Here is a 25,900-nt window from a genome sequence, read left to right on the forward strand (position 1 = left end):
AGGATCTGTCGCCCAACATCACCACACACTCAGCTGAAGTCACATATGACTCTGCATGCTGCAGAGGTCCTGGGTTCAAGCTGTGGGGTGGTATTGGTACATGCTTGATGTTGTGTGACGTGGGCATCTCACAGGCTCCAAGGTGCCAAAATTGGAGGGGGGAGTAAGCGTGGGGCAGCACGTCTGAGGACCATGAATCTCAGTTTCAGGTCACAGAGAAAATAAAAAACAGGCCCGACGTAGTGGAGTGCCTTTCACCTCCGGCCCGCTTGTTAGAATACAGGGGGTGAGGACTGCGGAAAACTCCGGTGCTTAGGGACGTGGCAGCATATCCCCACAGCGCGTGTGTCACCCGGGCTGGCGGCGGGATACTTCACAGTGTCACCCAGGACAGCACCTTCGAAGCCTGAAAGCCTCTCGTTCATAATGCTTCCTGCCTGTTCGCTATGCCAGGATTTAGGACAGTGACGCTTCCATATGGCAATGTGGTGATGCCTGTTGCAGGCTCTGGATGCGAAGTGGAGGCAGGTAAGACACTGCTGCAGCAGGGTGCCCATCCGAAAAGGACTGCAAATGGCCTGGGGGGGTGAATCAGAATCATCCATAAAGCAGATTAACCACTCGGCCCGCCCTGACCTGGGATCAAGCCAGATGGCACCATAAAGTGACAGGAAAAAAACACTAAATATAATAATAAACTATCAAAAAATCATTAATCAGAGCGGCTCTACAATGAGGATCAAAGCATATGGGGGACACAGATTGGCCCTTTGGGGCAGAATTCACGTCCCTTTGATGAATCAGTGATTAACAGTGGCGGGGGGGGGGCGTTGTGTCAGGTACCGCCATGGCAGGAACATTTGGAAGGACTCCAAGCCTCCTTTGATATGGGCCCGCGTGTGCAACGCCGTCTGGGACGCAGCCAAGGTACACAGTGTCGGTAATTGTTAACAGGGTCGGCAAACAGACGAGGAGGCAGAGCCCAGGAGGCCGGTCAGGGACCATCTCAGAAAGAGCCTTTCATCTTCATGCGCTTCGCCAAACTGGTTTTCCCTGATCAATTTAATGCTATTCTTAATTCCTGCCCTCCCCACGGCCAAGGTACTCGACATCAAGCCCGGACATGAAGACGTATTCTCTCTCCCCCCTTCCCCACCCGAGGGCCTTTTGTCTTTCAGGCACTGCCAATTGAACATGAAGCGGCAAAGGGGAGGCCGACGCGGTGAAAACGGCAACACGCCTCTGTGGCACTTTCACTGTGGTCCTCGAGGGCACAGTGGCAGTTTCAAAACACACAGGTAACTACTGTACACAGCCCATACTTCAGGGACAGTGCAGAGGAGCGCAGAGGAGCGCTAACACCTGCGGCACCAACACCAAGGCCGGTTTAGCGCGGGGGAGGGGGCGTCTTTTACGGAGCCCTTTGTCACATTCCCTGCACAGGTGGAGGAATGTGTGCTGTAAGCTGCCCGTGAAGTGCGTCTTTGTGCCGTTAGACATCTTGTATCCGAGTAGAGCGGCATTCTTGCAGATGCCAAGGGGAGAGGGTCACCTCTGAAATATGGGGGGGGGGGCACCAATACAGTCTACAACCTGAGTAGATCATGCCCCCCACCCCCCAAAGACACTTTACCTCACTGAATAAAAGTCAAACATTGACATATTGCCACCAAGATTAAAGGAGGCACACAGCCAGCATGACAAATGCATTTTCAGCATTTTATTGCACATTCATAAGGACACCACACTTGCCAAACTGTGGATAATCTACAACACTTTTTTCTACAAGTCTCCTTACGGCATGAAAACAAAACATATCTTCAGTAGGAGATTAACTGAGAAAGGGTGAATAATTAACTGCAGACCAGTGCAATCCTCCCTCTATTTCTGAATGGCCCAACACTTCTGTGGACAGGAAAGAAACGCTATAGTTACCCTAAATGAGGCAGAGATAACTGTGTGAGAAGTCCTGGGAATCAGCTTGGCCTTAACCAAGTGGGGGACATCTAACTAAGTTAGGATGCCACTCTGTGAGGCCCTGAGCAGCTCCCCCTCTTAGCTGTTACATCTGGTTCATCCCACAGGAACAAAGGCATGAACTTTTAATAGTCGGGGTTATCGTGCTCAGGCATCTCAAAGTACAGGAGCAAGCAGGAGGGACAAAGCCAGAAAGGTACATCAAAATAAGTCGATTACAAGTGTAGAAATTGCTGTGATGCCACTGTCCAAAATGCAGGGTTTACTCCAGCCTGGCAAAAGCAGTATCAGCAGTATGAGAACCCTACAGTATAGTGTCTGTCTGTGAACGGTATCTTCAGAGACTATATACATGAATAGGCTTGGTTAGCAACCCACTTGACTAGGGAGCGGGCTTGCCAAGATATTTGCTTTAAGCAAAAGGCAGGGATAAACGGCAGCTTTTAATTGGGAGAGAGGAGGGGCTCGGTCTTAACCTTAATGCTAATTTGCCCCAATCTGGGCTCCAGACACAGACATCTCCAGAGCCACCTGAACATCTCCAACTGCAGAGGGGCCCCGCTGTCCAGCAGCGGACGGGACACTCGGTACCACTTCGACACGGCCATGAAGAGTTCCTGCTGGTGGGTGTGCCGCCAGGCTCCACCCTTTCCGGCGATCGGGAAGCTGCTTTATGACTCAGGAGTTCCTGTCTCTTCAGCAAAACACAAGTGACTCAACAACCACTGGTATGACTCGATCCATTCCTAAACATCGAGGCCTTGGTGTGGGTGGCTGCCCCGCCTGCCATGGATTAAACGACCTCTGGAGGACGCCGTCAGCCCAGGCGCCCGGAGCCTCAATGGACAGCCTCCATTGGGGCATAAGAGTTAATCTTTGAGGGGGATTAAACACACAAGTGTGCCATCTCCTAGGGTCCCCACTGAAGCGGATCACAGCGGAGAGATTCATTAAATAACGGACTGGGCCCGACCACCATAACCAGTCACAACTGCAACATGTGATGAACTAAACAAAAGCTTTGCTATTTACAGGTATCGCCCGCTCTGAGAGCGTTCGATTTACGCCACTTCACTTTTACGGAAGACCTACGATAGAGCGTGTTTCTGCTAACTGAAGAGGATTTTTGATTTTAAGAAAAAACAAAAATAGCATCTATCATTTGTTTATCAGCGAGGAAATTATAGATATGCCCTATAATGATGCTTTGGTTAATAACAGACTGCATGTACAACGGTAGTTCCATAATATAAAAATGGAGTTGAAAAATTCATTTTGCTTGGTGGTGTTGTGGCTGTAATGTCATAATGCAGGGCATTACTCGCATGTTTGTAGTGATGCTAGCATATCAAACCTACTGAACTGCCAGCTGTATCAAAGTATAGCACGTATAATTATGTACTGTGCAGAATACTTGGTAATGACAAAACTGTATTACTGGTTTATGTATTATACTGTACTTTTTATCATTATATAGGCTATACCATATAGCCTCGGTGTGTAGTAGCCTAGTAGGTTTGTGTTCACTACACCTTATGATGGTCTCACAACAGCCAAACCACCTAACAACACATTTCTCAGCATATATCCCTGTCCTTAAGCGACTCTATTGATTCTGGTAAGTGAAATGACATATTTCTACTTTATATAGGCTGTGTATTTATCATAGCATTTCTGCTTTTACTGCATGTTACTGTTATTTTAGGTTTTATATGTTACTTGGTATAATTTGGTGGGTTATTTATTCCATCTGGGAATGCTAAAAAAAAAAATCCTATATAAATTAATTGTAATTGGTTCTTCTCTGTACACCATTTTGGCTTACAGAAGATTTCATAGGAAAATGTACTGGGTACAATTTAACTTAGAATTTAACCATAAACAGAGCGTGGTAAGTAAGATGCTTTCATGGCATCTTCGTGTTTGGGCAGCGCGACTGGGACATTTTGGAGGTTAACATTGGAATAGTAATTAAAAAAAGCAGAATGTTCTACTTCTCGGCTTGGGAACAAGGCCACCATGTGACTTTGAGACATGAGGTATCTTCTTGTCAGATTCAGGCTCCTCTGGGACCTGCCGTTACAAAATGCTCATTGTTGCCGTTCTCACACAGAGATCAAAGCCACTTTGATCGGGTCAATTCAGTTTGGTAAACGATCACAGCCTGACTCTCACAGGCGAGACTGAACCAGACAGGTAAATTAGGTCGGACTCCAAAGGGTGGGGCTATAAAGTCACTACACACAAAGTATGCGGAATACTTAATAAAGGTAACCTTTATGGTGCAATTTGAATTTTAATATTGAGCAAGGTATATATTTTAACCAATATCATTCTTAAACCCACAGAAGAGGTGCATCCTGGGATTTCTGCCCTGACCTGTCTGCTGCAGAGAGATTCCCCATGCTGGAAAGTCCTACTGTAAATTTGTACAGGCCCAAAGAGCACAAGTAAAAGTAAAAGGCAAAAAAAAAAACCAGAAAACAGGAGTTGGTGGATTTCTCTCTGCAAACAAAGCCACCCTGGGAGCAACCTGCATGGCTGTCTGTGAGATAAGGCGGCCCCTCACTAGAGAAGGAAAAGGAGGAGGGTGCAAAATGAAGGGGTCAGCTTTATCGCAGAGCATTTCATTGTGGTTTGGTGGTGAACTCTCTGCAAAGAGCTTTTCCAAAAGCAGTGCCTCCTCCCACTGGCATAACTCAGTTTGCTATACAGCGTGTTACCATGCACATTAAATCCAGGTCAGGGCTTTACATGTAAATCTGTGTGTGTATGTGTGTGTGCATGTTTGTGTGCATCTACGCATCTATGCAAGAGGGAGGGAAAGATGACCGGGGGCCTGTGGAAAACACAGCTGTCTACCAGCAGGTAAAAACCGTTAAGATCACTGAGAGGTCAGCTGTTTTTGTTTTGGCAGAGTGAAGACATCCGGCCCTGACGGACACAACCGCACACATGGATAACTCAGGAAGAAGGGACAGCCTTTAGTGTTCATATGACGCAACACGCTCACTTGCTACCGACACTAATACTGTAAATCTCCATGACGAAGGCTGCATTCCTATATCCTTGAAGCAAGACCTTTCCAAACAGACCAAGCTTACATCTAACCTGTCTTTTCTAAACAAAGCCAACAGTTACCCCGGCCCTCCTGTTCAAACGTTTTATTGAACAAGTGCCTCAGGAACACACAAGTCTGATTTGTACTCTGCTTCAGCCATGTCTGCTCAGACCTTGCAGGATTTCAGACCAAAACGCAGGGTTCAGTCCACACATCCCTTGAGAGCTGCAATGTTCCTCATGGGATCCATCACCAATCACTGGGGAACTACGGGGAAGATAAGCTACCCGAACGAGGTACAATGATCTCCCATCTCCTCAGGCAGAAGTTAACGATATGCGGCTGTCAATCAGCAGACGGCATAGCAGCATTAACTGCTATCATCCCATGAAGTGGGAGGGAGAGATTTACAGGGGGCAAAGGAGGGTACCAAGCCACTGCACCGGACAGAATCGAATCATTAATCAGGCTATCATCAGAACCCAGCAGACAAAAACAAACAGCATGACAGTCTCACATCTCCTGAGTGGTTCGAATGGTATGTGCATGTTTTCCCCGTGTCCTCAGCATGGTTTCTCTAGCTGCTCCAGTTTCCTAGCACAATCCAAAAAATTGGATTTGTTGAACTGGTGTTGCTACACTGCCCATATTCTTTCCTAACGTGGAATAGGCTTACATCCCATCCAACGTGTCCCCTGCTTTGGGCAGGTTCCAGGCTCACTACAACCTTGTACCAGAAAAGTGGTGTGGGAACATAATTGGATGGGGAAAAAAAAAATGTGTGTTCATGTGGCTATCAGTAGAAAGCTGGTATAGAGGGCAAGGCTCTCAGACACAGATTCGCTACCGGCTAAGGCTGTGGGACACGGACCTGCTGCCGGATAAGGCTCTCGGACACGGACCTGCTGCCGGATAAGGCTCTCGGACACGGACCTGCTGCCGGATAAGGCTGTCGGGTACGGACCCGGTGCCGGTTAAGGCTGACAGGGGCACTGCTGGCTAAAGCTGTTGGATACAGACCTAGTGCTGGCTAAGGCTGTCAGACATGGACCTGCTGCCAGCTACGGCTATCGGACACGGACCTGGCACTGGGTAAGGCTGTTGGACACAGACCTGCAGTCGGCTAAGGCTGTCAGACACGAACCCGGCATTGGCTAAGGCTATTCGGATATGGACCCCATGCTAGCTAAAACTGCTCGGGTTCGACTTTGTGTTCCTTGGTTCAAAGACATGGCCAAAGGCGAATGTTTTTACCACATGGATTCATGTGCTGGAACAGAGTGGCTAGGGGAGCGACAGGAAGGGCCCCAAACCTCGGAAGCAAGTGTGCCGGTGCACGGGCTGCAGATCTAGAAAGTGTGTGAGAAGCCGTTGAAACCAAGAAGGCCAGGAAAGCTGAAGGCATGCCACCGTATAACAGGCCGGCAGACCGGGCAGCTCGGGAATTCCAGACTGGACTGATGACTTAAAAATCAGGCACTTAAGGGGATGCACCAAGCCCCTCCCCCAGCAAGCTGAGGAATATCCGAGCAACCCTTCAAATAGACAAAACGCACACAGAACAAACAAAACTGGGAATTCTTACTAGCTGTGGACATTGTTAGTCTATTGCTGAGCCCTACAGGAGTGGGCAAACACTGACGAAAGACAATCCAGCAGGACCCAGGATTTACACCAACTTTGAACTGCAACAGATCTCGGATCCCACTGCACATTCTCTAGGCTTCGGCTCAACAGTAGCTTCATGTACATTCTTGATCTTGGAAGTAATCTGACAACAATTCGCCACCAGTGACTAGCTTAATTATAAATGATGTCCTGTGTAAAACAGTCATGTACACAGGAAATGAAAGTCAACATGGATACCAAAGAAACCTTCCAAATCCATAACCTCAACTCACTAAACCCATAACCCCCAACACTCCAAGTAAATCTTGGAGCTTTTAATACCAGCTTTTACTAGCCAGATACTAGATCCAGATGTTTATATTGTAAATGCATTTAAACAGTCAACAGATTATTAAAATATGGTTTCTGCAACACATAAATGGACAGACTGGTTTGAATGAATGAATGAATGATATATTTATTTAACACTTTTCAAAGCACTTTACTGAACCGATGGGGAGCCACTTGAACCACCATCACTGTGTAGCACCCATCTGGATGATGTGACGGCTGTCTTTCTGCACCAGTATACTCACCACACAGTAGCTAAGGTAGGGAAGGGGCAGGAGGAAATTCGCCAGTTAGATATAGGGGATGATTAGGAGGCCAGAAAGGATCATAGTGGGCAATTTTAACCAGGACATCAGGCAAAAGCAGAGTTTGATGTTTGCACTTACCCTATGTCTTAACACACGTATCTGATGAACACATAACCTATTATTTTGTCTACCTATAGGCTACCAACAAATCGCTTATGCAAAGATGCAAAATGCCATGGCAGAGCATGTGCAATGCTGGTCTTACCAATAAACTGCAATTTCGACTCAAGCGACTACGGGGGCAATGCTCCCCCCCCCCCCCCCCCCCCCCAAACTCTGCCCATGACGTAGGGGTACCTTCCCAGTACTTTAAAAAATGCCCAAGGATCTTTTATAACTTCAGAAACTCAGGACTTCGTTTGCCATTTTTCAGCACAGCATCCCTGTCACTGAACTGGGGCACTGGGTCCACACAGACCACAGGATAAGCTTCTTTGTTGGCTACATCAACAGCTCTTCCAGCAATAACACAGCTTTCCTAATCGATCTCCCATCCAAGTACTGGCCAGGCCCAATCTCGCTTAACTTCAGATGGATTATCTAGTCTGAAAAACAGGGAGTATGCTGCTGACAAATGACTTTTGGCTTAAATAGCATGCTATTTAAACTGGGGAAAAAATCCAATTCATTAGTTGGATATAAATCTGTTTGAAACCTTTAAAATCACAAAACATTGCAAGAGACTGTGGTTTTAGAACCATTCAAATTATTGAAAAACATCTTTCCGCAAATGTCAGGCAGCACACCTTGCAAAGGTGGGCTTTTATTTAAGCCAGTTTAGAAAACAGTGGGCAGTATATTACATTATAAAAAAGACCCCAAGTGATCTTCGTGGTGCAGTAAAAACAAGTAAAAAAAAAATAAATTAAATAAATAAACAAACTCATGGTTAATCTGGCACGGTTTCCATGTTGGGTGATACAACCTGTGGAAAACTATGAAAATACTGTAATAATTTTAAACTATGAAATGAGCTTGATAAGTCAAGTGCTGTAACCACAAGTAATATTACTACTAATCATAACCAATGCATTGTAGACAATAAAATGATTACATTATGAAAATATTAATTTGGAAGAAAATAACTGTAAAATAATATTTTTGGTTGTGCCACCATTTTTCAGATGTTGACAGCTATATTTGTTATTCACCCAAGTGTAAGCAGTTCAATGCTGCAGAAGACTAGCTGGATTCAAGCTTTGAGAACTTGTGACGGACACTGCAACACTGGACATGAGATTTCCCCCAGCTGCATTCCAGTTTCTGCACCCACAGCCTCCATGTTGTTTGTGCCTGGGTGCAGAGTGGGCGATCCCGTCACAGCGGAGCAACAATAAACAAGAAAACAACGACAGAAAATTGAATAAAAAATAAACAGAGGGCTGGCAGGAGGAAGAAGCAGGCATGGGTAGCTTATCTTGCACTTCAAAGGCGGGAAGCAGGATATCCAGCAGGAAATTTTTTTTAAAAAGGAGCATCGATGATGGGCCAAAATCGGAAGTGTAATGTAAACAGAGGCCTTTAATTACTACTGCTGGCCCAGAGCACTTTGATGTGAGCCAACGACAGAACAAGGCTAAGACCAAAACTACAAGGGAGGCAACAGAGATAACAGTCTCAGCTCTGGGCCCCTATCAGGAAGGGGAGGAGCAGGGGCCCAAGTTATGACTGGGTGCCAGTATTGGGGGGGGGGGCACACTCTTAAGGGAGGACTCAGACATTAATGATCACTCATTCGTTTCTGACCTGAACAGACTGCGATGGGACCGGAACACGGCGCACTGCCTGACACCACAAAATGCAAATGCCATCACTTACCAGGCCACGTTTACATTTTATTTAGCACTTTTTTTGGAGAAAGCGATTGGAGCTCAAGCACCCGACAGTGAAATCACTCTGCCGACCTTGGGGTTAAAACCAATGACCGTTCGATCACTGACACACCATTCAATTTTTCTGAGCCACATACCACCCTGTTCAGCTAAAATGAGACATCAAGAGAGTCTGCGGGGAGACTCAGATTTGCGTCGCTGAAGTTGACCTCTTGCTATAAAAACAAACAATATTACTGACATCCTCACCAAGCACTTCCTTGCGATCTCCGTTCATCAGTATCTTTCTTTAATTAAACAAACAAACATGCAAGAAAGCATGCAAATGTCTCACTAGCGTTGCCTGCCATGCAGCAATTAGGCTCAATTTTCCATTCCACAGTGATGAAGAGGATGTTCTCCTCAGTGGCATAAAGTACATGTACAGACCCTAAATTATTTATTACCACAGAGTCCTTCTACATAAAACTTTGAGACTCAAGATTTCAGTAGTATCCATCCCTTGCTGATGTGAAGGGTTGCAGATTGAGCAATTTGATGAGGAATGTGAGGTATCATGGCATAATTATTATGGGGGAATTAAAAATGAGCGCTTTAAAATCATTTAGCTGCTTTTAATTGGGAAGTGATCCCATTGGATGAATAAACTCAAAAGCCAGGCAGAGCCTATTTTTTCCTTTTTCCCCAAAAGTCGTGGAGGACAGACAGCTTTCCTCTTGAGTTCAAAGTCTTTTCTGAGAGTCCTATAGCTCCACATGGATCTCAACATGCCCCAAACACCTACTGTAAGCATACAGATCATTATGAACAAACATGGATCAGTCTCAAAGCACGCTAATAGACAGAGGCAGAGACAGATAGCCCAAAGACTATGCAAACCATCTCTCTGACAAAAAAACATTTACTTTCATGCCATGTCTAATCTCATCCTTCAGCGGAATGACTGACAGATGCCAAGAAGCAAACAAGCTGATTGGTGGGTAGCAGCCAAAGAGCATGTTGGCCAAGGGAGCACGAGCAGGATGAAATGTGCTCAGAGAAGACTGATAGCTGAGGGTTAAGAAAGCAGACTACTGGGCACTGCTGCAGCCAAACGGGTGTAGCTGGGGGACCCTGGTGAAGACATACACGCCTGCCACCTGGAAGGCAGCTCCTCCAGCAGGGCCCGCTCCCTCAGGAGAGCTCCTTCCTCACGCTCATTCTTACTGCGAGGGACTGAATTCCTGAAAACTGGGCCAAAATGCACCTGAAAAAGGTCTGTGTGCGTGTGTTTTTGTTTTTTCTTCAATAACCACCACTTAAAGCTACTCACAATCCTTAACGACCCACGGTGGAGACAGGGCTCCCATGAAGGAAAGCGATATGTGACGAGTCCTGTTGCTGGCTGAGGCCTGGGCAGGCATGATCACAGACAGGAGAGGGGGGCTCCTACATTTCTGAAAAAGTGGCTCCTACCCCCAGGAAAGGAACATAAAGCTGAAGCATAAAGTTGTGTTCTGGGGCAACGGCAGCCTGTCGGGACAAGTCAGACTAGGTACAAAAGCGGCTCACTTTTCAGAGAACTGGCTTCACAAGCCGACCACACACCCTTGTCCGCCGGCCCTATGGCAGTAGAGGCGTCACTGCGGCTCACGTGCTCCCCAGTGGCTCTTCACCACAGCCAGAGTGTGTTATACAGACAGAATGTCCCACATGGGACAGAGTGTGCCATACAGACAGAATGTCCCATGTGGAATAGTGTGCGCTATCCCATACAGAATGTCCCGCAGGGGCCAGAGTGTGCCGTATCACACAGACAGAATGTCCCACACGGGCCAGAGTGTGCCGTCCCACACAGACAGAATGTCCCACACGGGCCAGAGTGTGCCATGCCACACACACAGAATGTCCCACACGGGGCCACAGTGTGCCGTATCACACAGACAGAATGTCCCACACGGGCCAGAGTGTGCCGTCTCACACACATAGAATGTCCCACACGGGCCAGAGTGTGCCGTCCCACACAGACAGAATGTCCCACACGGGGCCACAGTGTGCCATGCCACACACACAGAATGTCCCACACGGGGCCACAGTGTGCCATCCCACACAGACAGAATGTCCCACAGGGGCCAGAGTGTGCCATGCCACACAGACAGAATGTCCCACAGGGGCCACAGTGTGCCATGCCACACACACAGAATGTCCCACAGGGGCCAGAGTGTGCCGTCCCACACAGACAGAATGTCCCACACGGGCCAGAGTGTGCCATGCCACACACACAGAATGTCCCACAGGGGCCACAGTGTGCCGTCCCACACAGACAGAATGTCCCACACGGGGCCACAGTGTGCCGTCCCACACGGGGCCACAGTGTGCCGTCCCACACGGGGCCACAGTGTGCCGTCCCACACGGGGCCACAGTGTGCCGTCCCACACGGGGCCACAGTGTGCCGTCCCACACAGACAGAATGTCCCACACGGGCCAGAGTGTGCCATGCCACACACACAGAATGTCCCACACGGACCAGAGTGTGCCGTCCCACACAGACAGAATGTCCCACAGGGGCCAGAGTGTGCCGTCCCACACAGACAGAATGTCCCACAGGGGCCAGAGTGTGCCGTCCCACACAGACAGAATGTCCCACAGGGGCCAGAGTGTGCCGTCCCACACAGACAGAATGTCCCACAGGGGCCAGAGTGTGCCATGCCACACACACAGAATGTCCCACACGGGCCACAGTGTGCCGTCCCACACAGACAGAATATGGGCAGATTGTGCCATAACAGGCTGAGTGCTCCACAAGGGCCAGAGTGCACCATAGCGAGCAGAGTGTGCCGAATGGGTTAGAGTATGCTAGAGCAGGCATTGTGCGCCAGAGAAGGAGGAATGCACCACAAGGGCAGAGTGCGCTGCACAGGCCAGAGTGTGCCAGAGCAAGCAGAGTACACCGTATGGGCCAGAGTACACTGCACGGGCCAGAGTGCGCCATAGCTGGCAGAGTACACTGCACGGGCCAGAGTGCGCCATAGCTGGCAGAGTACACTGCACGGGCCAGAGTGTGCCATAGCTGGCAGAGTGTGCTGCATGGGCCAGAGTGTGCCAGAGCAAGCAGAGTACACTGCACGGGCCAGAGTGCGCCATAGCTGGCAGAGTACACTGCACGGGCCAGAGTGCGCCATAGCTGGCAGAGTACACTGCACGGGCCAGAGTGCGCCATAGCTGGCAGAGTGCGCTGCATGGGCCAGAGTGTGCCATAGCTGGCAGAGTGCGCTGCATGGGCCAGAGTGTGCCAGAGCAAGCAGAGTACACTGCACGGGCCAGAGTGCGCCATAGCTGGCAGAGTACACTGCACGGGCCAGAGTGCGCCATAGCTGGCAGAGTACACTGCACGGGCCAGAGTGTGCCATAGCTGGCAGAGTACACTGCACGGGCCAGAGTGTGCCAGAGCAAGCAGAGTACACCATACAGGCCAGAGTACACGGCACGGGCCAGAGTATGCAACATAGCCTCATCTTGATACCTCCAAGATGATACCGTCTTGGTACCCCGCACCCAAAAAAAAGAGTTTTGCTAAAACTCATATCTCCTACACAAAAACATCAGCAAAGCAGATGCTTCGTGCCTTTGCAGATGCTGAAAGGCAGGCAATTGTCTCCAGTGACTAGGAGACGGCAGCCTCACTAACACTTACAATACTGCAGACACTGGAGTAACACACTATTAACAGGAAAAAAGCTTATTCTGGGACTCACTATCATTCTTCATATGCTCACAAAAGACAGTGGTTTTTGCTATAATTTCCCAGTCATGTGAAAAAAGCCCAGTCAGACCCTTATACTGTTCCTTAAAGACTCCTTATGCTTACAAAAACTCAGAAGTAAATCATGGGGAAATTTTATTTAAGATTATTTATATAGAAAAAACAGACCGTCTCCACATTTAATCACACTTAGATGAGGCATTAGCAACTCAAATGTCCATTATTATTACTGCACATTACATCTTAATCACAGGGATGGTGATTGTTTCATTTTCTACTCAAAAAACCTCACAGAGATGCAGTCTTCACTTCTCCCTGCCTAACAAGGATGAAAAAGCCACTGTCAACTGTCAGGAAACAGGCACAATCCTCCCTATCTTTCACGATCATGGCAAAGGACATTAATAAATGAACATGGAAATGATAGGGAAAAGTTATTCTTAAGCAATTAGGTTGCTTCTGGAGATTTTAGCCACTATAATATCCACGCAGAAGACAGAAGAGATGGTCACTCTTTACATCTGAAAGTACATTAAACTCCCCAGATTTATGGAGAGCAGCCACAGTACTCATTACTATCAGCATAAATTGCTTCTCTTGCCAACTAAACAGTGCAGGCCCTGATTTTTTTTTACCAGGCCACAAATCTATCACCTTAGAAAGGGGGAGCTGGTGGGAATGGCTCCACAGTGAAAAAAACAGTGTTTCATTGAAAGAACATCATTAGAACCAAAATGCACAAAAAAGAAAAAGCCTAATATGTTGATAATTTTAGGGTTATTTCATCAGAAATACAGACTAAGCTTGTGACTGAGATCCATTGTATAGGTTCACCCACATGAGGAAACAGACTGGTTTGCTGGATATTTGCGGTTTATATAGCACCATTTCTTAGTGCATTTTGCCAAGGGAAAAGGGCAATCATGGTTTTACAACTGATCTTATCCAAACAAGACCTGCAATGGGTAATACAGCTGTCTTGTTTTTTTTTTTATAAACACAGTTAGTTCAAGTTCTAAGGGTTTTATTAGTCACGTGCAAGGTATAGTCAGACCATAACCAGCACTGAAATGAAAGGTTGTTGTTTCTGTCATAAAAACAGTGAAAACAAGATATACATTAAAAAAGACATTAAAAGTAATAATATAAGTGTGTGAATGGATAGAATGCCTGTCAGCAAGGGCATAGAAGGTAGCTTGGTATTTGGGGTGGGGAGGGGAAGATGACTTAATTTAAACGCAAATTCTATTTAGTGGAGGGGACAAATGGGGCCAAATTAAATATTTGGGAATAAGGTCCCCTGTAATCCCTGGATCCAACAGTCTTGCTTGTCAGCATCTCAGAGTTGCATTTATTTGATCACAATGAGCACCATTTCTGAACAGTTTATACTGCAATATACTGGTATTAGGAGTAAAAAGCATCCATTTAAGAGCCCTACCTGCATGAGCCTTCCTTCAGCATGGCCTCTCACCCCAGCCCCAGCAAAGACCCCCTCCAGGGTAATGGGCTTCCCTGCCTGCTCCTGCTTCAGGGGTGTCACCTTGATGACGGCTTTGGGGGCCGATCGCTCCGACTCCACAGCCGCCGCCAGCTCCAGGCCGGTCTGGCCCAGCACCAGCTGCAGGGCCGCCATGAGCAGCCACGGCCAGAGCCCGGCCAGTCGCCGCGGAGACACGGTCATTGCACCGGCTGCGGCGGCGCTCTCCGGCGGCACATGGTGCGCAGTACAAAGCAGGCAGTCCGCAAAAATGCAACCCCCTCCGACTATCTTCCGCTCTCCCCAAGGCTGGTAGGCGATTGCAACCTGCAAACTTATATGTCCAAAATGCGGCCGCACATGCACAGGTTCTAAAATGCGCACGAGTGCATGGCTCCCGATGGCATGGCCCCAATCTGCAACCTCCTTCTTGATTAAGTTAAGAAAAAGTTGTAATGATAGTGGTCATCATTTTAAAATACAATATAAACTTTTCTAGAAGGAAATACAGCATGCATAATTCAAATCCACGGGGGCAAGAGTAGCAGAAGTTTGTTTAAAAAATATTTTGAAAAAAAGTACCTAACAAGAGTACCTGATTTACCCTCTTACTAAGTGTTGCCACTGAGACGGGAGAAAAGGCTTTGATTGCATTTAAACAGATATCGTTACAGGAAGTGCTGTAACTATACAATGTAACTAGCGAGAAGCGTGCATTGATTTTCCGATCCTCCCTGACGCCCTATTGTACGCATTTCCAGCTTTCATGTCGCTTCTGCTCACCCGATTCTTCTTCCTCAGATCGGAGAATATCCACTAACTTTATTTCTTCTGTTTTTAATAGTCGCTATGTCTTGCAGACATTTACAGATCCGAAAGCAACTTTCTGTATCTTCCAAACCCTTCTCGCTCGCTGGTACAAGATGACTATTTACAGCAATCCCATCCGAGCCTGTTTATTTCATGTAATCCACAGTAAATTTAAAATGAAAGAAGAATGCACCATTGTGACATATTGTATATGACACACGTCTAATCGCAAGGATATCTTGGATTTCTTTCAACGACGTTTCCCTCTTCCAGACATTGGGATTTGAGTAATTTACCACCTATGTGTTTCCAGTGCGGGGGAAAATTTTATAAGTTTCGGGTTTGTCCCTTGTAAGAGCCGGGGGAACAGGAGAGCATGCTGTCGTTGGGTAGGAAAAAAAGACACGAACAAAATATAAGAGAATCCGGGAAATAGGCAGGTAGAAAGAAGGCAGAAATATCTGTAGCTAAACAGCGACCAAAGCCAGTAAATTTATTTTACGTCCGAGAGAGGCTGCAGAAAATCTGCTAGCAGGACACTTCGCTGGGGTGTAAAAAACACGTGTAATTTCTGAAGCAAAACTACACGCATGGCGCCCAAGATAAAATACTCCGTGCATCCAACACAGGATCGCTGTCCGATGTCACTTCCACTGTGGTTTTTTGTTCTGATTTCCAAGCCGAAATCCTTTTGAAGTTGAAACAACATAAAGCAAGCAAAGAAAAAAAAACTTCCTAAAAATGAACTTCAGCGAGTTCTTTGAGGCGGTTTAAAAATTTGTTGGTAAACTAAAACAAGTTCAGATACTTCAAAAGCAATCCTTAAATGGAAGGATGTGCGCAAAAAAGTCAAGTAAAAGAGAAAAGCTTCACGTTTGTAATGTCTCCTGCTCGGCTTCCCCTGGGACCTCATTGAGCGTCTACCTGCTCACTGCCTGCCTGCCTGTCACCGAGGGTGGAGCAGCCATCGGCGGCACTGGCCGAAAGGGGCCGCCATGCTCCCTCTGTCAGGAAGGCAGCGCGATCAACCCCAGAGAAAAGGGAAAGCACTTGGGGAAAAGCACCTTCATGCACAAAACAGAAATGAGTACTTTTAACGTATTCATCATTTAACTGTTGCCAATTCTTGATTTTTCAAAACACCTTTCCCCTCTGCCTGCATTTTATTCAATTCAGTGTTAATATTTTTTTTTACTGAAGAAATATGACACTGGACTTTATTAGTAAATATTGGGTTATGGAATCACTTTAGTTAATAGTGACTGAACAAAAGCATGAAGGGAGGCGACCATTTCGTGACTGCTGTTTTGCTTGATTGATAGTTATTCTTCAATGACGCCCTAAATCCCCATTCAACCTGCAATCATGTATTTAGCAGCTTAACGACTCCCCCTATAGGGAGCAAAGCTATCGCAACAACCGCACAGTTTTTAAAGAATATCAAATATGACCCAAAATACCTTTTAAATGAGACTTTCATACCAGAAGTAGAGATTTTAGGCCAATGAAAGCATATCATATTGGACCCCCAAACCAGATCAATCCAATTATGTTCCAAATTTAGAAACGAGAAAAATTTATAGACATTGAAGTAAAGTGCACCTTGCTGCACAGTGATGGTGGGGTGAAAGGTTTTGTCTTTTAATAACAAAGTCATGCTCAGATGTAATTAAACTTGTTCTGCAACAATTTTTAAGTTCAGGTATATCTGCCAAGTGTTAGTTTCTATAAATAGACTTCTTTCTATCCACTCCTTACTAATTTGAACATAACTTGCATGCATGTTAACATGCCACACACTTAAGTAATACTTTGATGAAACTATTTTGGACACTTTTACTTGTAAAAGACAAAAAATATAAATGGAAAACAGATGAAAGACAGGCATGACAGGAAAATATACAAATAAAAAAAAGAAAGCCAGAACACCTAAAAGTCATTGAGTTAAACAGATCCTGAGATGAGCTTAGTACCCTTGAGAGAATTCAATATATTCAGCTGAGGAACAGGTACTTTGTAAATCAGTAGCCAACAACGGTTACTTTTGTATAATATTTGTGAAATAAAAATATTAGAGGTACTGACAGTACAATACAATAAAAGAAAAGCACAATACCCAATGTTAACTTAACATATGTAGCCGAAATATCCCATATGTATTTATATATCTCATTATAATAATGCTACAAGGTGGGAATAATGTTTTTAGAGAAATCTAATGAGACAGAATAACTATACCCTTGATTGCAATCTTGATCTTTCATTTTATTGGCTCCTTAAAGACTCGGAACCCCAATGGCAGCATCTGCTGTGATGCTGACTGGCACACTGGTCTTATTCCCAACCAGAGGGCTGGAGCCACAGGGAGACATACAAGCTGAATCCACAACAAGAGGCGAAGTGCTCAAACTCAGTAACTTGTGGGGGCTGAGCTGCCCCGAAGCGGGCAGATTCGAATTGGGGAACTGAACCACCTCTGATGGACAGGTGAGCTGGATCAAGTTTTCAGGGGTCTCCACTTTTACCATGTGTAGTTTGGGAGATGCCTGTAGCTCAGTAACAGTTTGGCAAACTATATCCCGACTGACAGTCTCATTCTCATTGCTCTGCTGGTCCTGACTGCAGAGATGTAAGAGGCCTGGCGGATAGTTTGTCTGAAATAGTATCAGGAAAGCAATAAACTTATTTTAGTCAAAATCCTAGATTGTAGAGGTACAATCTACCATGCAAAAACATTTTTTGTTTCTGAAGACCTTTTTCTTATTACAGTAATTTATACCAAACCATCAGTAGAATATAGCTAACTTCCATTATATTTCAGCCAGGTACAAAACGACCTAAATTCCATTTTGAACACTACACAATTGTCCTAACATGGCATTTTATACCTAACTGACAGCTACAAACCTGGTAATAGCAGTAATGTGGTAATGGTGTAGATTGGGGAACACAGCCTGTAGAGTCAGTAGTCATTGGGCTCTTGAAGAAACCATCAGACATGGCTGCAAGAATAGAGTAAAGAGAATGATCCCTGGAACCAATAAACCTCATATATGCAACAGAACTATTATGAATAATTTGTACTGCAGTGTAACACTACTCATAGTGTGAATGTTAAGTTGAAAATACATAAGGCCAAGTCACCTGGTGCGTAACATGCAGGATGGTACAGAGCAGGTAGTAAGTCATTATACTGCGATGCCGCAGCAGGCATGGCCAGTGCCCCTGGCTGAACATGGGCGGTATCAGGGGCAGACGGCACAGCGCAGCTGAAATTGTACTGCAAAGAGGGTGCCTGATAAATGACCGGAAAAGAGATGCCCGTTTCCTCACTGGGCCTCACCATCCAGCCACACTGGGGATTGGGGGTGCAGTCATAACCCATCAGCAGGTGTTCTCCACTCTGAGGGGGCTGGCGTGGGGGCATGGCTCCCATCTGTGTCCCCTGTTGGATGTGCCCTGCGACCCTGTAACCTGCAGTCACTGGGAAATAGCCCTACGTCACCATAGTAACGCACATACACCTAAAAGAGACCTTACTTATTCTTGTTTAGGATACCACTTTGCCTCTGGGTGCTTTGGATAATACAGCAGGTATTTAAAGCCTATGATGGACTGGTGTCCCATCCATGGTATCCCCTCTCTCATCCCTCTGCCTCCCAGGTTAGACCCAGGAATGCATAAGATAAGTAGGTAAAGATGAATGGAGAGATTTTCCTTTTATATTAAATACCATTTGTACCTTCAGTACTGTTTTTCCTGCGGCCCAGAGCCCTGGGCAGCCTGCGGGGCACCTCCAGGCCAGCCTGAATCCTTGCCTTGTTGGTACTGGTCAGCCGCTTCAGATTCACCAGCAGTTCGGGGTGGCCTTGTCTGAAGTCAGGGTTAAAAAAGTGGTGATGCAGCACCCCCACTTGGCTGTGCATCGGCATCACCTTCCTGAAGCCGTACAGGTTGAGCTGCCGGTTGAAGCTGGAGAAGCTACTGGACTTGAAGGCGCCTCCGATCGGCGAGAGCAGCTCGGCCTCGAATCGCCGCTGGTCTATGAAGACACCATGGCCGAACCAGTCCCAGCGTACAGAGTGGACCCGCGGCTCGTTCACAAGCTGCCACAGCTTTGCGGGGAAGCCTTGGGGGTTGATGAGGATGGTGTGGAGGCTATATTCCCTATTCGTGGACTCTGTCAGTGAATGTAAAACATACAATATGTGAAAAGCTAATTCCCGCGGTGAATGTGAGCTAGCTCGCTAACCTAGCTGACTTCCTGAGTGAAACTCGGCCGTAATCAAGACCTTCGCCGGCGGTCCTTATCATGGCTGTCTGTCAGGGTTTCTGGGCGGCTCTGCATGACCGTTACAGTGTGCGCGCCTGGCGCTCAAGCCCTAACGGCTTTATTATACATATTACCATATACGGATATCGATGCAGCGTCCTGTAGCTTCATGTGTCTTTCTGTGCGTTTTCTCAAAGCTTACGGATACTGACAAAACGGGGCAGTTCCGCCAGAAATCTTGGGGGCAATTGAGCCAGTAGTTCAAGTGAAAATTATAGGTGTTTATCAAGGTAATTACGTTGTGCGCACAAAATATTATAGTGAGCGCACAAGAAATTATATTGCGTGCACTGCATAATCATGGTATTGAACACTCTACTTAATCTCGGAACGTTACAAATACATTCTTGTTACACCGCGATTACGTTATATTCGATATCAAGTTCTCCGGCTAATATCTTTTTAACAGATCAATCATGTCCAACACACAAATAGCGATGCACACTTAAGCCCTGCATTGGGACTGTTGGCAACGGAAATCTCGCGGGAGCAGGCGGTTTTAAGCGTGCCGCGGGCGGGATCGGGCGACTAAAAATAGGCAGCGGGTCCAAAGATTTTTGGCATGATGAAGAATGTAACTGATGTAATTTATTTTGTGTTATATATTGGTTCTTGTTCTGAGCCATTGTATTAAATTGTGATGTTCAGCTAGTTTAAATGTATTTCTTTGAAATAAGGTTCAGGGTTCTCTTCTGATTTTAAGCTGCTCTTGTTTGTTTATAATAATGTGATATTTAAACATTTGTTGTATAGATTTGGTTATTGTTATTTTTAATAACTAGATATTTCCACATCTGATTAATTTTTGACCTCAGTTTACATTTATTTGCGATTCAAAGTTGAGAGATTTTTGTTGAATTTGATTTATTTAGTTCTTGTTCTATTGGAATAAAACATTTAATGCATGCATATAAACATTTCATCATACAGTATATCCATTAATGGATCTGCGGTTGCGGGCGGCTTTGGACAGAAATATTGCGGGAGTGACAGAGACAGATAACGGGAGCGGGTGGTAATGGTCAGAAATTCACACAGCGGGCGGGAGCAGGATTTAAAAAAAACAGTCCCACGCAGGGCTCTAATGCACACTGTTCGTTCTTTGCATTTCACGTCCTTTCATTATTTGTATTTAATCTTGTTAATTTCCACTAAGATAGCATATTAACGAGATACGTGGTTCTGCATTGAGTTAATGGCAGCTCTTGCACACCCCTTGCTCTTCCAGGTTTCTTTACAAGCGAAAATTTTGTTTTGAATATTCGTATGTCCTGAGTTCATAGCGCACTCTGAAACAACATGAGACAGAGAGATCTGTTCTTTCGACAGTTGACTGTGAGGGGCAATGCTACCTTCTTGGATTGTCATATTACTGATATATATTTCCATGCACTGGAATAATCAATACAATACACAACAAGTATATTGTGTTTTGAACAGTTAGTTATGGAACAGTACACAACATTTATTGCACAAATAAATAAAGGCAGATCTTCAGGACCAGGTTTAATTGACTCATTGCTTTAAAGTGCTGCTGATTTCTTGTGCTTTCAAGATTGTGTGCACAGCTTAATTATCAAGTGCGCACAAAACCATTCGTTCGGCAAGATAACATCCCAGCGATCAGTATACACGACATTAGAAAGTACTACTACAATCTACTTAGCTGGTAACAAGTTTTACCTCTCCACTGCCACCGCCCCCAGCTTCCCGGTGTCACGGTTTATGTGGTGGTCCTGTTAACAAGCGCATCCACGTGCCAGTGTTTACATAATCTCGGAAATATGTGTTAAATAGATCTTCGTTAATTCGTTAAAAAGTTAAACGAAATTGTAAATATTTGGAATTATCCATGCACATACTTCCGCTAACTTAAAATGTATACTTGAAGAGCAATCTTTTTAAATAAGGAATTCAATTTTATATTCATTTGCTGCTACGTCACCTTTACAACTGCATGCATGTTTGCCAAATTACAAACGTGCGGGACAAGTCGTTTTCTTCATTAGCGTAAGTCTTTTCTTTATTGGCTCTCCAAATTTTCTACAAAATTTCCGAACGATGGTTTCCAAACCAGATTTGTATTTCATAATGCCACTTTTCATAATAATGGTGCATTGTGTTAATCACTTTCCGATTTATTTGATTATATATAATCCATTATTCTGCCTAGCAGATGCAGGAAGTAGTTTGAAAAGTCGCCACCAGCAACCTCTCTCATCCGCCTCACCGAAATCAATCAAATGTCCGTGGGATGTAATTTAGCTATGGTCCCCGATTGTTTCTTACTCCAAGTGAAATAATTAGTCCTTATATCATTAATCAGTACAAAGAGGTATTTTGGGCCACCTGGCAGGGTAAAAAAATGTATTGTTAATGTAAATTAAAATGTTAATTTAACTCTCACGCCAGGTGACTTCTCATAGTAACATAATTATTGTAGGAGCGTGTAAGAATTTAATGTATTAGTAATTTATATTATTATTATATATGTGTGTTTGCAATAAAATCTAATTTATAATCAAGCATCTCTCTCTCCCACCCCGTGTGTGTGTGTGTGTGTGGTTAGGGCTAGGTAGGGGATTATGGTCGTCATTCTGGGATTAAAGTTTTCCCCATCGACACGAATGGAGAGTCCCCACGAAGATATAATTACAAATCTCTTGTACAGTGTCAGATCTATCCTAGTAAAGCATTTTTAAGACTTAGATTTATTTAGAACAATTTATGTACATTTTATGAGAGAGATGTGGAATCACAGGAACACCCGTTTTATTTGTGTGATGTTAATTCTAAGTTTTTAAAGTTTTTTGGGTTGCTTTGCATGGTTGGCTGCTTAACAAAGTGCAAAATCAGTTTTGAGTAAATTTATATGTTTTTTTACTACAGTCTTTTATTACAGTCCCCTGTGATAATCTCATTTTAATTGCCAAGTTTTATATTGACATGTGTAGATTTTTTTAGGCTTACTCCTAGTTTTAGAGTTTTTGAAAACGATTTAAGGCTGTTCTTTAGATTACTAAAGAAAATGCATGGTAGTAATGGGAAGAGATTATGTGCAAAATTGAAATTATTGATTCCAAATGGATAATCCCCACTATGCCTTTGTCTGCCTGTATGTGTGTGTGTAAACCTTTTCAAGGTTCATTAACAAACTACATTCATGCCTTATTTATGACGTATGTGTATGTGCATGCATGTATGTATATGATGTGTAAATATATATATGTATGTGTATATATATTCCCCTTTCTTTTTCTTTTGTAATTTGTGTTGCGGTTGCAGCCTGGTTACAGTGTGTGCAATGTAAAAGGTTAAATTGCTTTGTTCGTTCGATAAGCATCAATGGTAATAATACAAAAAAAACTTTATCAGAGTCCGTGTTTGTCAGTGCGTACGTGTGACGCAAATTCAAGGCGCCGGAAGTCGCCTGTATTCCGCTATCGGTGGTATTCTGAGCTTGCATTTAAAAACACAAAATCTTTTTAAAATCATATTAAATACGTCGTTCTGCTTCACAACCGAATGGCGTTGGAGACGGTACCCAAGGATCTTCGCCATTTGCGAGCTTGCTTATTGTGTTCGCTTGTTAAGGTATAGTTCATGTTTCAGATCTTGTAAAATTTTATTCTAAACTGTATAGGAATCTTGCTGCAATTGTGTATATGAGCGAGTCGTAATTGTATTAAATGCTGTTTCGCTAATTTAGTAAGTACCTAGGACGTATGTGAAATTACAACCGCTTAGAATAGGGGGTCCCAACTTTTTGATGTTTGCGGACTGGTCTGCATGGTAGAAAAATACATAGACCACGGATGGTGCCGGTGGATTAATCGGCGATTTCACCAGTGTAACCATTTAGAATGTGCGAACGTGAGGAGTTGAAAACAATGAAAACATATAATTATGTTATTTATTTTTGTAAATTAACCAGCCCCATAATTCCCAACGTGAAATACTGACCATGGACCGGTGGGTTGGGAACCCTTAGTTTTGAAGGCGTCACTCACTTCTCTTCGTTTCGTTTAAGGTGATGCTTAAATATGTCGTAATAAAACCCTTGCTTCCTATTAACGCATCTTTAGCATTGTAGCCACTTGTTTGGCTATAGTTACAAGATTAATGCAATAACAACTGTGGAGTCGTTCTGACAAATCAAGCAAGCGAAATAGCCATGCTTTATCTGCTTAATTTGCGCTTTTTGTGGTTTTGCTTTTCACTTTATACAGACTATTGATCAGTTTGAATATGATGGCTGCGACAACTGTGAATCCTACCTGCAGATGAAGGGGAACCGCGAGATGGTGTATGAGTGCACAAGCTCTTCCTTTGACGGGTATGGCCCCACTCGCAGTTACTGTGCCAAATGTCATTTTAAATCTTCCTTCCGTGTGTCTGATGACCCATTTTTTGTTCTCCAGGGTCATAGCGATGATGAGCCCAGAAGACAGCTGGGTGGCCAAATGGCAGCGAATCAGTGAGTGATTTTTGTCTTTGGGTAAATGCTATGAAACATGTAATTCTGTAATAAATAAAGCATGATTGCAGTATGTTAATGAATCTTGAAAACATGGCAAAGTAACATTGTGGTCATCTTTCATATGGTGAAGCTAAACCTGTTTTATAATAAAAAATGTCTCTTTGCCTGCTGCCCACTAGGTAACTTCAAGCCTGGGGTTTATGCGGTGACAGTGACAGGGCGGCTTCCCCCGGGTACGTGTCCTGTGACGCTCCGCTATCATCTCTTCTCATGAAATTTCTGCCACCTGGAGCCTAATTGCAGCCATGAGCCACACGCCGTCTCCTCTTCTCACTGCCACTTCTCATACTTCCTCTTTCTCATTCTCTGTCAGGTGTTGTGAGGGAGCTGAAGAGCAGAGGAGTGATATACAAGTCTAGGGACACTGCCGTGAAGACATAAGTGTGACCTGTCACCATTGCCACTGCTCGGTTTCACCCAATGATTTAAGCCAGAATCTCGTTCTACACATGATCTTGTTTGATTTACTGGGCTTTTTATAAAGAACATTAGAGTAGAACCACTCGTCTTCTGCCACAAGAGGGCGATCTGGTGCTTCCTAGGCATACTTGTCATCTGGAGTATCAACTTGCCATTTTCTTAATGTTTTTTTGTGGACTTTTTATTTAAAAACACCAAACCTGTGATGTAAGTGACATGTAATAAACTGTGTTATGGTTTGCATTTTTTATTTCACCTTGAGGTGATTTACAAGTGATTGGGGAGGGGGGGGGGGTTTGTTAATTTTTTAAAATTATTATTCTAGTGGTGATTCCAGAAATTGTAGTATGTGTCTAAAACCTGTTTCCTTTGGATTTTGGGGTAGATCTTTCCTCAGGATTCCTTCTTTAAATAGTTTTTAGCGAGTTAGACACTGCTACATGAAATAGCATATTTTGCGGAAATGACAGATGTAAATAATACAGAAAATGAATTGTTACTTGAATCGGTGAAGTTAAAGGATTCTGGCTGAAGTTCTCTGAGTGGATAAATTTGACATCCATTTTTTTCTACTGGAAAATCCCACATCTTATAGTTCAAAGGGAGATAGTACATTAAAATAATTGTATTTAGTACGATATTAGTTTATGTGGGATACTGTGGCTTAATCTTATGTTGTATTTCTAGTAGAGTACTAAATATGGTGTGTCATGTCATCTCTCACAAGTCACAGCTTTCAGCAGAAGGGGCATTGGCGTCCAGGAAAAATACTTATTTCCCTCTTTGTGCATCCCTGCTGTGGAATGTAAAACTGATATTAGTGCTACTTCAAAGTTCACATAAGACAAATGGGGGGGCAAGTGCCAGAGAAACCCCAGTGCTGTGCAGGTGCTTGCACAAGCCGCATGTCACGCAAGGGGGCATTGTTGCACTCGGCTCACCGAAAGGGGAAATGGTGCATTCTTTTCAGGAAGTTGCATCAGGCAGCTGTCATGAGGGGAGAGGGACCTTAACTGCAGTATGTATAGTTTTTTCACCTCTGTTACTGAGTAAAACTGCAGCAGTTTAAGGGAAACCAGCAGGGAACCACAGGCTGAGGATACTTGAGCTCGGATCGCACACAGAGTGCTGCAGCGTCGCATGGATTTAAATAATAAATGCAGTCTCCTGCATCGATGATGCCTGTTCCGGTATATGAAAATGTTGCTAATAGGTGACTAAGGCTCCTTTAACTGGCCTGATGAAAGTGGTTTGAAATAGAGGGCTGCAATACTTCTGCTTGTAATCCCCACATGCACCTAAGCCCCGTGATGTATTTAGGTTGAAAAAACAGCCCAGTCTATATGTTACACCACAGAGCTCTGAAAAGCCTTAATCGGAGAGTCTTTCAGCTAAAACTTGGCCTCACCGATGTTTTGGTTATGACTATGGATTTGC

The 25,900-nt window shown here is 44.7% G+C and overlaps 3 protein-coding genes across 9 annotated transcripts in view; 1 reads left to right on the forward strand and 2 right to left on the reverse strand.

Annotated features, from left to right (window-relative positions):
• Positions 1-16,198, reverse strand: part of LOC125745029 (E3 ubiquitin-protein ligase RNF43) — a 72,227-nt gene extending 56,029 nt beyond the window's left edge. The window contains exon 1 of one of the 2 annotated variants that reach the window (XM_049017414.1): positions 14,322-16,198. In XM_049017414.1, coding sequence (XP_048873371.1) covers positions 14,322-14,564 — 243 coding nt within the window. In that variant the 5' untranslated portion in view covers positions 14,565-16,198. The remainder of the gene's footprint in view (positions 1-14,321) is intronic. The other variant, XM_049017416.1, reaches the window with a different exon arrangement.
• A 592-nt stretch (positions 16,199-16,790) lies between these two features.
• hsf5 (heat shock transcription factor family member 5) lies at positions 16,791-19,963 on the reverse strand. 6 transcript variants are annotated; one of them, XM_049017428.1, is made up of 6 exons: positions 19,578-19,963; positions 19,122-19,350; positions 18,913-19,043; positions 18,315-18,653; positions 18,078-18,172; positions 16,791-17,824 (listed from the first exon to the last, which is right to left on the reverse strand). In XM_049017428.1, exons 1-6 carry the CDS (start codon positions 19,612-19,614, stop codon positions 17,447-17,449), a joined length of 1,209 nt encoding a protein of 402 aa, XP_048873385.1. In that variant the 5' UTR covers positions 19,615-19,963; the 3' UTR covers positions 16,791-17,446. The 6 variants fall into 6 exon arrangements, 5 of the variants coding, with proteins under 5 accessions (XP_048873385.1, XP_048873386.1, XP_048873387.1 ...); XM_049017429.1 differs by having other exon boundaries at positions 18,315-18,399; positions 18,514-18,653; positions 18,913-19,350; XM_049017430.1 differs by having other exon boundaries at positions 18,504-18,653; positions 18,913-19,350.
• A 2,932-nt stretch (positions 19,964-22,895) lies between these two features.
• Positions 22,896-24,706, forward strand: supt4h1 (SPT4 homolog, DSIF elongation factor subunit). Its single transcript, XM_049017437.1, has 5 exons — positions 22,896-23,097; positions 23,733-23,839; positions 23,925-23,980; positions 24,163-24,216; positions 24,357-24,706. The coding sequence occupies exons 1-5, from the start codon at positions 23,029-23,031 to the stop codon at positions 24,422-24,424; spliced, it is 354 nt and encodes a 117-aa protein (XP_048873394.1). The 5' UTR covers positions 22,896-23,028; the 3' UTR covers positions 24,425-24,706.
• Positions 24,707-25,900: the final 1,194 nt, after the last annotated feature.

Source organism: Brienomyrus brachyistius, chromosome 6 (assembly GCF_023856365.1).
Source record: "Brienomyrus brachyistius isolate T26 chromosome 6, BBRACH_0.4, whole genome shotgun sequence".
Lineage (NCBI taxonomy): Eukaryota > Metazoa > Chordata > Actinopteri > Osteoglossiformes > Mormyridae > Brienomyrus > Brienomyrus brachyistius.

Coding starts and splice junctions, on each gene's coding strand:
- hsf5 (XM_049017426.1), bottom strand. CDS start 19,614: ATGAAGCTACAGGACGCTGCATCGATATCCGTATATG. Junction 18,173..18,314: donor TCCTGCATGTTACGCACCAG/GTGACTTGGCCT, acceptor CTATTCTTGCAG/CCATGTCTGATGGTTTCTTC. Junction 17,825..18,077: donor CACATTACTGCTATTACCAG/GTTTGTAGCTGT, acceptor ATACTATTTCAG/ACAAACTATCCGCCAGGCCT.
- supt4h1 (XM_049017437.1), top strand. CDS start 23,029: ATGGCGTTGGAGACGGTACCCAAGGATCTTCGCCATTTGCGAGCTTGC. Junction 23,098..23,732: donor TATTGTGTTCGCTTGTTAAG/GTATAGTTCATG, acceptor CACTTTATACAG/ACTATTGATCAGTTTGAATA. Junction 23,840..23,924: donor ACAAGCTCTTCCTTTGACGG/GTATGGCCCCAC, acceptor TTTGTTCTCCAG/GGTCATAGCGATGATGAGCC.